General features: G+C 31.0%; 1 protein-coding gene and 1 long non-coding RNA gene across 4 annotated transcripts; both read left to right on the top strand.

Annotated features, from left to right (window-relative positions):
• The first annotated feature begins 4,516 nt into the window (after positions 1–4,516).
• On the top strand, positions 4,517–7,279 carry LOC145014576 (cytochrome P450 93B2-like). 3 transcript variants are annotated; one of them, XM_078972973.1, is made up of 3 exons: positions 4,517–4,602; positions 5,420–6,352; positions 6,533–7,279. In XM_078972973.1, the coding sequence occupies exons 2-3, from the start codon at positions 5,441–5,443 to the stop codon at positions 7,163–7,165; spliced, it is 1,545 nt and encodes a 514-aa protein (XP_078829099.1). In that variant the 5' UTR covers positions 4,517–4,602; positions 5,420–5,440; the 3' UTR covers positions 7,166–7,279. The 3 variants fall into 3 exon arrangements, with proteins under 3 accessions (XP_078829099.1, XP_078829097.1, XP_078829098.1); XM_078972971.1 differs by having other exon boundaries at positions 5,415–6,352; XM_078972972.1 differs by having other exon boundaries at positions 5,411–6,352.
• A 3,119-nt stretch (positions 7,280–10,398) lies between these two features.
• LOC145014044 (uncharacterized) lies at positions 10,399–12,656 on the top strand. The gene is made up of 2 exons (XR_013665383.1): positions 10,399–12,166; positions 12,273–12,656. It is a non-coding gene; the product is annotated as an uncharacterized LOC145014044 (long non-coding RNA).
• Positions 12,657–14,368: the final 1,712 nt, after the last annotated feature.

Genomic DNA, 14,368 nt, shown 5'->3' with positions numbered 1-14,368 from the left:
ATAATCACAACAATATCCTTCTCTAAAACCTTGGTAAGCAAGCACCAAAAATCTAATATCTCTAATAGCTCACACCCAAAACCCTAGAATGAAGAGGAAAAAGGAATAAATTGTGTTCATATGCTTCTTAGGAAGGTCATGAACGAAAATTGATGGCCTTTGGGTCCTATTTATAGTTGAAGTAACTTGCAAGCAAAGTAGAATCTGAATTGATTAAATAATAGATTTAATCCTAATTCAAATCCCTTCCTTTTATGTAACCAACAGGCTTCCAGAAACCCTAGAAGTGCATCTAAAATCCCTTGCATCTTTAACTAATTCCAATTAATCATAAATTAATTCCAGATTAATTCTGATTATTAATTAATTAATTCTAATTGATTTCTTATTAATTTATTAATCATATAAATTAACAAGTCAATTATTTAACTATTGATCTCATGTTAATTTATTAATTACATAACAAAATAACATATCAATTATCTATTCGCAATTAATAAATTAATCAGATAATATATTAATAAAGAATTTCTCTCTCTCTCTCTCTCTCTCTCTCTCTCTCTCCTAATTTCATTTCTAGTTGTTTCTGGTTATGAGGGTAGACCAAAAGGATTTTGCTACTATTTTCAAGTTTATACCATTTAGTTATAAGTTTAAACACCTTAATCCAACATAGGTCGAATATGAGATCTCTTAAACCAAAAACATTATTCAACCTAACTGTTATTTCTAATGTTTCCCCTTTTCCTCGATCTAGCACTTAGGTGATGTAATTGGAGTTCTACTATGGATGCTGAGATGTTAAGTTTTCTTTCTAATCACACTTGAGATATCTTTCCCAAACCACCCTCCATAAAAACTACATGCTTTCGATGGTTGTATCGTCATAAATTTGATAGCAATGGTCATCTTGATCGCTACAAAGGGTGCCTTATGGCTTAGGGTTTTGCACAACAACCAAGACTTGACTTTGATTACACCTTCAGATTTGTTAAACCTGCTACAATTAGGACTGTTCTTAGCATCTTTTTCTCTCAAAAATTTCTCATTTACCAGTTGGATGTCAAAAATGCTTCTTTACATGGTGATCTTCGTGAAAAAATCTACATGTGTCAACCTACAGGATACGTTAACTCTCAGTACCCCAATGATGTGTGTCGCATACAAAAAGCTCTTTATAGCCTTAAATAGGCTCCTAGAGTTGGGTATCGCTGATTAACTTTTTATTTCTTCTCATGGTTTCCTAGTAGTAAATATGTTTCCTCCTTTACTTATCATTGCGGTATTGATACCATCTACCTTCTTCTGTATGTCGAAGACATTATTCTCATTTCCTCTTCTTCCTTCCTTATAACCAAGGTCATCTTACATCTTGATTATAATTCCATATGTCTGACCTTGGTCCTCTCTCATTCTTCCTCGGTATCTTTACCTCCCATAACTCCTCTGGATTATTTCTTTCTCAAAATGCTTTCACTCAAGGGATTCTTGCATATGCCGATATGTCCACGTGTAACTCCTTAGCACCCTATCTAACACTAAATCCAAGCTTGTATTTTATGGAGAAGTATCACTCGATTGTACTCTTTATCGTAGCCTTTCTGGCATTCTTCATTATATGACTTTTACATGACCAAATATTGCCTATGTGGTTCAACATGTATGCCTCTTCTTGCATAATCCTTGTCTTCCACATGTTCATGCTCTCTATCATATCTTTCGATATCTTAAAGGCACTTTTCTTACATTGTTTACATATTCATATGTTAGTTGTTGATCAGTTGGTATATTACTCTGATGATAACTGGGTCAGGTGTTACATCATACGTCGGTCCACATTTGGATTCTGTGTTTATATCAGTGAAAACCTCGTCTCCTAGTCTTCCAAACGCTCGTACGTCATCTCTCGCTCTAGAGCCGAAGTCAAGTACCAGTATATGTGTGTGTGTGAGTGTGTCGGGGGGGGGGGGGGGGTAGGGGTGCTAATGTAGTTATTGAAGATTTGTGGCTTCGTAATCTACTTCTCGAGTTATAATGTCCTATCTCACGTGCTACTAACACAGTTCAACACCAAAGAACCAAACATGTGGAAATTGATTTATCACTTTTAACTATTTACAAAATACTTTTTAGGTTGTTTAAGTTGAACTAAAATTTATACTTAAGTTGATCCTATAAATTTTATGTTTAAACTAACGATTTAAGTATTTTATCAAAACTGTTAAAAAGTTGTAGCTTTAAAATGATAATGGTTTACATACAACAACATTTTAGATCTAATATATTAAGTATAATATGTTAAAAGTTAAAGATATAACTTTATAAGTAAAAATAAAGATATTATTTTAATATTGAAATTTAGTTTATATATGATTACACTTTAAATTATATATTTATTTAATCTTATTAACCAACTTATAATCATTACTATAAATAAATTAAAAAATAATGAGAGTTTGAAATGAAATGATTCATTTATAACTATCTATATAGATTATATCCTTCAAAAAAAAAAAGTAAAAAAAGATAGATCACAAATGTTTAAGAATTACATGTTAGTTACTTTTCGGATTAAAAAGATAGATCACAAATGTTTAAGAATTACGATGTTAGCTACTTTTCGGATTAGGTAGAAATCCATAATGAAGTCATTTGTAAGGAGATGCAACACAAACGAGATTCATTGTTTTATTCTATTGTGTGTATTTATTTTTCATGGGTAAACTAGTCGATATAAAAACAAAATATAGATTCGTTAGCTCGGCTAGTAAACCAATTGTTTGTTTATATATAAAATTCGGTTGTTTGGAAAAACATAAACTAATGAAAACTGATGCATAAAATAAAATAAAATCCAATATTTGAAAACAGTATATAGCATCTAGAATGACCGAAAAAGTGGAAACAAAGCCACATCTAATTTGCTAATTATTAACAAATTCAAAATCATTTTAGATAAACCATTAGTTTCCAACCATATGGCCAATGAAATGTGATACATTAATCAGTTAATAAAAGGAAGAGAAAAAGAACATAAACTATAATGGTGGTAGGTTAAAGGAATGGACGAGAGTTGATCACATAGTGATATGGTTGGCAATACTTAATACTTTTTTTTAATATTTTCATATGTTTTTTTCATAGTTACTTATATTTGATTTTTTTTTTTTTTTTTTTTTTTTTATCATATTTGATAAAGGTGGTAGGTGGAAGGAGTGGACGAGAGTTTATCCACCAAGTCATATGGTTGACAAGACCTTTTGTTTTCTTTTTAACGTTTTTATATTTTTATTTCATAATTACTTATATTTGATTTTTTTATCATATTTGATAACAGTTTAATATATTTTTATATAAAAGATCCTCACAAAATACGAGTAAATAATATATATTTGTTACATTTAACAAAATAACCACTATATCCAAAAAATTCGGATCAATATCCATGTAATTGTCCTAACTTTATTTGGCAACGTCGGTGAGTCGGTGTCTGCTTTATTTGACAATTTTTTTTTTTTTTTTTTTTTTTTTTTTTTTTTTTTTTTTTTTTTTGTCTTTAACTTTACAAGTGTAGTCCTTTGTAATTGCTTTTGGTCTTTAACTTGACAAATTTAGTCCATTGTAATTTATTTTTCTTTTTGTCCTTACTTGACAATTTCAATCCCTATGTGGGGTTCTTTTACAAGTTTGGTCCGTATGAGTTTTTGTTTTTTTTTTCTTACCTTGACGAGTTTTGTCCCCATGTTTCTTTTTGGTCATTATGCTTTATTTTGCAAGTTCAGTCCGAACTTTTATTTTTCTTTATTTTTCTTACATTCGCACATTAAATCTCTATTATTATTATTATTATTATTATTATTTTCATTCTCCCGACTTTCTAAACTATCACTCTACACCGATCAATAGTTTTGTCAGTGGTATCGACATTATATGTTAATTATTTATCAATCAACGAATGCAATAGTATCTAAATTTTATAAATATAATCGTCAAAATTCAATTTACAACTATGGATAAAATGCTAGTTATAAGGAAAAAAACTAAATTCTTTTCAAAACCAAATCATAAAGAAACAATCTTGAAATCATACGGAATTTGAATGAAAAATGTTCAAATAATCTATTTGACATAACAATGGTTTAACAACTCGATATGCATAAGATAAGCTAGAAGATAACCATCACCAAAATTATAAACGATATAACAGTTTCATATATGAAAACATTTTTAAAACTTTTATATATTGTGACCTTTGCTTAAGATTTGTGCAAAAACATGTTTAATAAATAAAGTTTTCGAACATTTAATATATTTGGACCATAAAATTAACATATATCCGCTATTACATATGTGACATTATTGATTCAAAAACATTGATGTCAAATTAAGCATTTGCTCACCAATCAACAGTGTCAATACATTGTGTGGCATATACTGTAATTTAGATCAACATCAGGGGCATTTTAGTGACAGTACATGTATATAATCTCCATAAACGAACAAAATTGGACACCCGACATACTTTTTCACACACTCGTCTCTTCAGCTTCCTCAGCAACCTCACAAAAAGGTTCATCCACCATCGCTATGGCTTTCAAGATGGTATTCAGTATTCCCCCTACGATATATATATATATATATATATATATATATATATATATATATATATATATATATATATATGTATGAACAAAATGTTTAGTATGATATTTTTTTTCATCTACGTCACACTTTTTCATGTGTTAGCATCATACTTTATTTATTTAACATTTTTTTTTTCAAAAATATCATCACATGTTTTATTTGTTGTTATATATTTTGTTAGGTTAATATAAAAAGATACTTTGCTAAATTGTATCCATTTCAAAATGTTATTTGTAATTCAAAAATATTCAGCGTAATTCGCAGTTTTGCGAGTGAGACTATTCTATCTAACTCAGTATTTTTTTTTAATGTATTATTGTTACTCTAATAATTTCAATGTCATTATCGCTAATTTCACCGGCTTTTTTTGATAATTTACCTGTAATAGATATAGATCTTTCTGTATTTTTGCCAAATAGAAACGATGATGGTCAATCTTGGAAGGGTTTATGCTGGAGCCATCAAAAGCATTTAAAAATTATTTTTTTATAAGAAATTTTATTAAATTGAGACATTAACAATGGGAAGATGGACAATGTTAATAATAGTAGCGTGGTTGGTATGAAAAACTAGTAACTGTCTTTTTAATTGTAGCCGCTATTTTTATTTTATATAAAAAGGAACGTAATAAAGAGATTTTCGATAGATAAACATTAATATTTTATAATATTTCATATTATACGATATAATGTAATTTCTAGTTTATATGACATTTTTATTTTTCTTTCTTTATTAATAGATGACAATTTTTTTTTTTTTTTTTGAGATAGGGTAGGTGCTACCCATCTTCTAGACAATGAATATGTTCGTAATGTTCCAAAGTCTTTCTCCGGCGATCATCGCCGCCATAGTCTTGTCGTCGCTCTTCTTTTATCTACTATCAAAGAGAAAACATAACAACCGTCTTCCGCCGAGCCCTCCGTCGTTACCGATCATAGGCCACCTCCACCACCTCGGCCCACTCATCCACCAGTCTTTCCACCGCCTCTCCACGCGCTACGGCCCACTAATTCACCTCCGTCTCGGATCTGTCCCCTGCGTCGTCGCCTCCACACCGGACCTCGCAAGAGACTTTCTCAAAACTAACGAACTCGCCTTCTCTTCACGAAAACATTCATTAGCCATCGACCATATTACTTATGGTGTTGCCTTCGCCTTCGCACCTTATGGACCTTACTGGAAATTCGTCAAGAAACTGTCAACAGTCGAGCTTTTAGGCAACCAAAATCTCAGTCATTTCCTCCCCATTCGAACCCATGAAATCCACGAGCTTCTTCGAACAATAATGGAGAAATCGAAACGAAAAGAGGTTGTTAATTTGACTGAAGAGTTCTTGAAGCTAACAAACAACGTGATATGCCAAATGATGATGAGCATTCGATGTTCTGGGACGAACAATGAGGCGGATGAAGCCAAGAATCTTGTTCGAGAAGTGACAACGATCTTCGGAGAGTTTAATGTTTCCGATTTCATATGGTTTTGTAAGAACATAGATTTGCAAGGGTTTAAGAAGAGGTATGAGGATACACATAGAAGGTATGATGCTTTGTTGGAGAAAATCATATCCGAAAGGGAGGAAAAGAGAAGAAGGGAAGGGAAAGGAGAAGATAACAAAGGGAAAGATTTTCTTGATATGTTGCTTGATGTTTTGGAGGAAGGAAAAGCAGAGATTAAGATTACAAGAGATCACATCAAAGCCCTGATTTTGGTAAATTTATCTAAATCTTGATACTTGATTCTTATTCCAAGGGTCAATGGTCTTTTCGTATACAATCAATAATCCAAGGTTCTAGCCAATTTATTATGTTCAATGAGATTCACTTGATAATTTTTTATGTCTAGTTAAAAAACAAAACATCTTGTCATTATGCCTTTATCTTTTGTATAGGATTTTTTCACAGCTGCAACAGATACAACTGCAATATCTATAGAATGGACCTTAGTGGAACTCATCAATAACCCACATGTGCTTGAAAAAGCAAGAACAGAGATTGATCAAGTCATCGGAAATAAGAGGTTAGTTCAGGAATCAGATGCACCTAACTTACCATACATCCAAGCCATCATAAAGGAAACCCTAAGACTTCATCCACCAATTCCGATGTTGATTCGCAAATCAATAACAGATGTCATTGTCCAAGGATATGAAATCCCAGCCGGAACCATGTTATTCGTCAACATTTGGTCGATCGGAAGAAACTCCAAGTACTGGGAAAATCCATTAGATTTCAACCCTCATCGGTTTTTGGAAGGTGAAACCCTAAAAAGCTCGTTAGATATCAAGGGACAGAGTTTTCAACTCTTGCCTTTTGGAACGGGAAGAAGAGGTTGTCCAGGAATTAATTTGGCCATGAGAGAACTTCCGGTGGTGGTTGCCGCCCTCATACAATGCTTTGAGTGGAATGTCAATAATGGCAAGGAAGCATTGAATACAAATGAAAGGGCTGGATTAACTGCCCCAAGGGCGGTGGATTTTATTTGTGTTCCATCATTAAGAGAAGACTCACCGCAAATTATTTGATATTGTTGGTTTTATACTTTATTAATGGTAATTAATGTATTATTATATTATAGTGTGCATTGTATAATTTGGATGTGTATGACCTATTCCTTTTATCAATGTTTTTGGGACCAAGTATGTACCATACTGACATTTGAGATCAATTTGTGACAACACATAAATTAAGCATTACTATATTGATTTCACTATAAGTATGTCAACTTATTAATCTATTGAGATGAAGCTCATCAATAACTAAACAAAAATGGGATGACGGGAGTTATTGCACATTTACCACAATATGTATCAAAGAAAACTTATAGCTACTAAGTTTTTTCCTGCGAACCTAACCTAACATTAAACTGGAAGCCACATTGGAATCAGGTGTTGGAACTCATTTTGTAATCAAATCTACTATCAACTTCAAATGTGGGTATGTATATGGATCCATGTACATGGTTGAAGAATTTTCCACCAGAAACTTCACATATTGGAAAGCTTGCAATGTTTGGTATAGTTGATGGGCTTTGAACATAAGAAACAATCCATATATGTGCATAAAACCCTAATTTGTAAGAACTATGTTTTCACTATTGGACATACAAGTATTCAGCAGAAAACAAAAAACCCTAGGAGGCATCTATAATTTTTGAAATTAACAATAAACTAGGGTTAGGATACATAATTTCATCTTCTTTATGTAAAAACTACAAGACAATCCTATGTAACAAGGAATATATATTGATCATCTACTCCATAACAATAGAGGTATGCAGAGATCTAACAAATTGGTGGAAACCCGACTTATACAACATAAAGGGACTATTGAAGAATGCCACCCATCGATGACATAACTTCAATACATGAGTCAGTTGTTATGGTATTTCTATGGGTCTTTTGAAAATTTCGAAATAACAAATTTCATAGCTTAAGCCTCCGTGTTAGATAGTCCATGCCTGAATTAATTAAACTATGAGTATAATATCAACTTGTGACACCTAGTTCTTTATGCTTTTATATACTATGATTTCAGAAGATTTTAATGGCTTGAGGTCATAATTTACATAAATACGGTCCAAAAAATACATTTATTTACTAATCCAACATTAAGGATACAACTCCATATCAATATACAAACCATATTAAAACAACATGCTAATAAAAGTTTTGTGTATATTCTAGTCTTCCAAAAGGTCATTTTATTGTCTGTTAATTCTGTATATAAAAACTTGATATACATGAAATTGAAATTCTCATGAACTATTTATATTTGATTTTTTGTGATATTTGATCCATGTAATAGTCCTAACTTTATTTGGCAACGTCGGTGTCTACTTTATTTGTCAACAACAGTTTTTTTTCCCTTGCATGCCGATTTCATAACTGCATTTCTTTGATAAGTTTAGTCTTTATGAATTTTTTTTTCTTATTTTTTTTAGGTGTAGTCTTTATAATTATTTTGGTCTTTAACTTGACAAATTTAGTCCTTTGTAAATTTTTTTTCCTTTTTTTCCTTTTTGGTCCTTACTTGACAATTTCAATCCTTATGTGGGTTTCTTTGATAAGTTTGGTTTTTTTTTCCTTACTTTGCCAGAGTTTTGTTCCCGTGATTTTTTTGGTCATTATGCTTTATTTGGCAAGTTTAGTCCCCATGAACTTTTATTTTTCTTTTTTGGTTCTTACATCGGCAAATTTAATCTCTATTATTATTATTATAATTTTTTTCATTATCTTGACTTTCTAAACTTTCATATATTCCACATCCATCAATAGTTTTGTCAATGGTATCGACCTTCTATGTTCAATTATTTATCAATCAATGAATGCAATAGTATTTAAATTTTATAAATACAATTGTTAAAATTCAATTTACAAAAGGTATTGACATCCCCACAATGCTGGATAAAATGCTAATTATAAGAAAAAACCAAATTCTTTTCTAAACCAAGTCATAAAGAAACAACCTTGAAATCATACGGATTTGAATGAAAAAAGGTCAAATAATCTACTCGACAACAAAACGATTTTACAAGTTGATATGCATAAGATAAGGTAGAAGATAACCATCACCAAAATTATAAACGATACAACTGTTTCATATATGAAAACATTTTTAAAACTTGCATATTTAGTGATCTCTCTTAAGATTTGTGCAAAAACATGTTTAATAAATAAACTTTTCGCTTAAGATTTGTGCAAAAACATGTTTAATAAATAAACTTTTCGAACATATAATATATGTGCACCATAAAATTAACATATTTCCGCTATTACATATGTGATATTATTTATTTAAAAACATTCATGTCAAATTAAGCATTTGCTCACAAGTCACCACAGGGGGAGCAAAAACCGTACCACAACTAAAATTAATTGCAAAAACGCATAAACCGCAATCACAATAAAAACCGATGGTGAGGTTTTCAGTTTTCCAAAAACCGTCAATTTGTGGTGCAATGCAGTTATCAGTTTTCAAAAACCCCAAAAAAACGGCACCGTACCGCATATATTACATACAATTTATTATTATTATTTATTACTATATTAAATATTAAAAATAAGATAAGTTTCATGGATGAAAAATAGATAAAATAGTAGAAAACAAAAGTGTTGGTTTTTTTTGTTATGTTTAACTTTGAAAAATGGTTAAACTAAACAATTTTAAGATATTTATTGTTAATTATTATTGATTTGACGTTTTTAAGATATTAGTTGTTTGTGATTTAAGTTAATTATCTTATAGCTTATGTTTTTTTTTTTTTGTCAATAAAAGTAATATGTTTGAACTCTTAAAACTGTTTGAGTTCTAAACTGTGGTTAAAAACCACAAAAATAATCACACCAAATCCATGTGATTAATAACCCCAACACAAAAAAAAAAAAAAAACCGCACCGCAAAATTAACCGTCTAACCGCACTGCAAAAATAATCGTACAAAATCCGTTTGGTTAATAACCGCAACACCAAAAAAAAAAAAAAAAAAAAAAAAATCGCACTGCAAAATTAACCGTCTAACCGCACCGTAAAAATAACCGCACCAAACGGTTTTGAAAATGAATTAACCACATTTGTAGTTAGTGGTAAAGTTTTGGCTAATAACCGCAACGAACCGCATCGCGGTCACCCCAACCACTCACGAGTGTCATTCCATTTTGTGGCATAAACGGTAATTTACTTCAACATCAGGGCACTTTAGTGACAATACAAGTATATAATCTCCATGAACGAACAAATTGGACATCACACATTTTCCAACTTTCTCCCAAAATCTACTTTTTCACACACTTCTCTCTTCCACTACCTCAGCAACCTCTCAAGAAGATTCATCCACGATAGCTATGGCTCTCAAGATGGTATTCAGAATTCCCCCTCCGATATGTGTCCGTTAATTTCAGTTTCATTGCATTCGTTAATTAATATTTTCGACTTAATTCTACTTTTGATTCCGCCTTAAACTCTATGTAATTTGAATGTGTAACTCGTTTGAATTAAATACTTGAAAATACGTTACACTTTTTCATGTCTTTGCATCATACTTTGATTTTGGTAAATTTATTTAATTTTTGTAAGTCGTTTTCTAGCATTGTCCGAACGATCATATTTCGGAAATCTTCTCGGTTTTATGAGTTCAAAATTCTACTATTTTAATATTTTTGTTCAAAAATAACATCACATGTTTTATTTGTTGTTACATTTTTATTCAAAATTCCACCATTTTAACATTTTTATTGAAACATTCTACCATTTCGGTTATCCATTTCAAAATGTTATTTGTATTTCAAAAATATTCATCCGAATTCGCAGTTTTGCGTGTGAGACTCTATTCTATCTAACTCGGTATCTTTTGAATGTGTTATTTGTTACTCTAATAATTTCAATATCATTATCGTTAATTTCACTGGCTTTTTTTGATAGTTCACCTGTAATAGATATAAATCTTTTTCGTACTTTTGCCAAATAGAAACGATTGGGGTCAATCTTGGATGGGTTTATGCTGGAGCCATCGAAAGCATTTAAAATATACTTTACAAAGATATTTTATTAAAGTGAGACGCTAACAATCGGAAGATACACAATATTAATAATAATATTGTGGTTGGTATGAAAAACTAGTGAAGTTTTTTAATTGGGAGGCTATAATTCCATGGATGTTTTTGATATATCCACTAAATTTTCAAAGAAAATGACAATTATGTCCCTGATCTATTTAGATTTTAATTGATTATTCACAAGCATATTTTTAGTAAAACCATTATACCAAAAGAGAAACGACGTTTCCAGGAATACACCATACACCACACAAGCATCTCGTCCTCCTCTTTCGTCACTTTCACTTTAATCTGCTCTTAAAGGGAAAATCACCCTGCAAAAACCAGAAGGAATTCATTTTGCAAGTGAAAAAGGAAACAAATTCTTCAGCCACATTCCCACATTTATCCCATAACACCACTCACCAATGGATTAAATCGGCTTCGGATGGGTATACCAAAGCGAAATAAGTTATGCAAACCAAAGATTCATGTCTGAGTTGACTTAAGGTTTAGAACTGAGTCGGCAACGTTTTCATTATGGTGATGCGAACTTCAAGTGACTCCGTTTTTGCTGTTTTTTTTACTGTCGGGTCAATTCAGACGATCCTAGAGCATGCTTGCCAAATGGGTAGGTTGAGAGGACAAATTAAGCAAGTACAACAATCGTGAGTTCCTGGGCAACAAACGTCACCCATCTATCGTCGCATATTTGTGTCATTGTAGGTGGAACTCTACATTGGCGAGCATTAAACATGGTGTTTCGATGATTGTGTGGCCGCTATACACGAAGCAGAGGATGAATGTGACGGTATCAAGCAATGAGATAAGGGTAGCAGTGAAGTTGCCGGTGGCGGAGAAATAAGGAGAGACGGTGGTGGTGGTGGTGGAGATATTGAGAAAGAAGATATAGCAGGTGGTGAGCGTAGTTATGGAAGATGAGGAGGAGGGCAAAATAATTGAATAGTTGGATGTTTAAAGAAATCTGAATGAGGTTTAACGATTAATTAATTATAATAAAGAGATCTTTGAATACATAAACATTAATATTTTTTAATATTTCATATTATATGACATGAAATACACGGGCTTCTTCGAAGGTTACTGTAGAAATCGAAACGAAAGAGGTTGTGAATTTGACTGAAGAGTTCTTGAAGCTAACAAACAACATGATATGACAAATGATGATGAGCATTTGATGTTTTGGGATGAACAATGAGGCCGACGAAGCCAAGAATCTTGTTCGAGAAGTGACAACGATCTTCAGAAAGTTTAATGTTTCCGATTACTTATGGTCCTATAACATAGATTTGCAAGGGTCTAACAAGAGATATGAGGATACACACAAAGGTGTGATGCTTTGTTGGAGAAAATCATATTTGAAAGGGAGGAAAAGAGAATAAGGGAAGGGAAACGAGAAAATGACAAAGGGAAAGATTTTCTTGATATATCAATTTATTTAAATCTTGATTCTTGACTTTTAATCCATGGGTCAATGGTCTATTTCTATACAATCAATAATCCAAGGTTCCAACCTATTTATTATGTTGAATAAGATTCACTTGATATATATATATATATATATATATATATATATATATATATATATATATATATATATATATATATATATATATATATATTTGTTTTATGTCTAATTAAAAAACAAAACCTCTTGTCATTATGCCTTTATCTTTTGGATAGGATTTTTTCACGGCTGCAACAGATATAACTGCAATATCTATAGAATGGATCCTAGTGGAACTCATCAATAACCCAATAATTTTGGTGTAGAAGTTTTCTTAGATTAGATTGCCTATGTTAGAATTCTGAGAGTTCTGGTTTTTTAATTATGTTTACTGATTTCTGAGAATCGAATGAAATTGGGATTGATTTTTTTTGCTTCGAATGCAGCAGAGGTGTCGATAAATTTAAGAAAACATGAAAATTGTATTAGTTTATATGTACATAGCTATATCAACATTGTAATTGCTCTCTAATACAAAATTGATGTTTGGGATGGTTGTTACTCAAGATTGCGGAAGACTTGCTCTAAGAAGATTAGGACTTGCAAGCATGTCACTCATCATCACAATTCACAAATGTTTGCAATTGATCCCGTCATTCCTCCACCTTAATCCTTATTTGATAAACGTTTTTACCCTTGCCTCTACCTCTTGTTTTGTTGTTGCAAGGAAACATATTCCTTTATATTTATGATTACATTTGTTGAGTGTCATTAACAAACATCTAGCCAACAAATGTCGTGTTAAAGAAAGTTATTGGTTATTTGATTTACACTTTTTTTTGACATCGGTAGATTGTGTCAGCATTTATGGTTGTTTCCTGATGCTTATATGGTATTCATGCTCATCGTGACCTTATTTTGAACAACAATCATAAAGAATTTTTATGTAATTTAGTAAATAAGTAAATTTATATAAAGCCTTTAATTAGCAAAAAAAAAGTGTGAAAGTAAACATTGTATCAAGTATGTAATGGTCTGATCCTTTTTGTTTTTTGTATTATGTTTTAAAGCCTTCTTCCAATTTGTTGGACTTTTTTGCTGTTGTTTCTACCTTTGGTTTGCTGCAACTTTTGATTATTAGTTGCTGCTCATTTTGGAGTTTGTTATGCTTCTTTCACTTATAATTTTGCTTCTTTTAGATGTGTGATGCTCCTATTAGGATGTAGATCAACATTCTTTTTCCAATTATAACTATGTATTTAATATGATTGCTTAAAAAATAAGAATAAAATAACTATGTATTCAATTTTATTTTGGGTTTGTATTCCTTTTTTAAAGAAAGAACTTTTTTTGCATAAATATAAAGGAGGTATTGGAGGGTATTATTGCAGGGAAATATTTATTGTTTTCTAAGTTATTGTATATTTTGGTGCCAAAAGATGCATCACGAAATGTTGATCAAATTGTAAAAAAAATTAATAAATATTTGAAGCAAAAAAAATCAAAACAAAAAAAAAAAAAATCAAAACAAAAACAAAAAATTTATATTAAAAAAAACACAAACAATAACTACGATTTTTGTGTGTTATGAATATTGGCTTTTTTTGGTTGAAAGAAATAAAAGAAACATGGCACATTTTTTAAAAAAGTGCTAAATAACCCTATTTTAGTAAATAAGTTTAAAATTATACCAATTAGATAAATAAGTTTTTTTAAAACACCTATTTG

Source organism: Lactuca saligna, chromosome 9 (genome assembly GCF_052625555.1).
Source record: "Lactuca saligna cultivar CGN05327 chromosome 9, ASM5262555v1, whole genome shotgun sequence".
Classification (NCBI taxonomy): domain Eukaryota; kingdom Viridiplantae; phylum Streptophyta; class Magnoliopsida; order Asterales; family Asteraceae; genus Lactuca; species Lactuca saligna.
The sequence above is the reverse complement of the archived record's forward strand: the minus strand, read 5'-3'. Positions and strand labels throughout refer to the sequence as shown.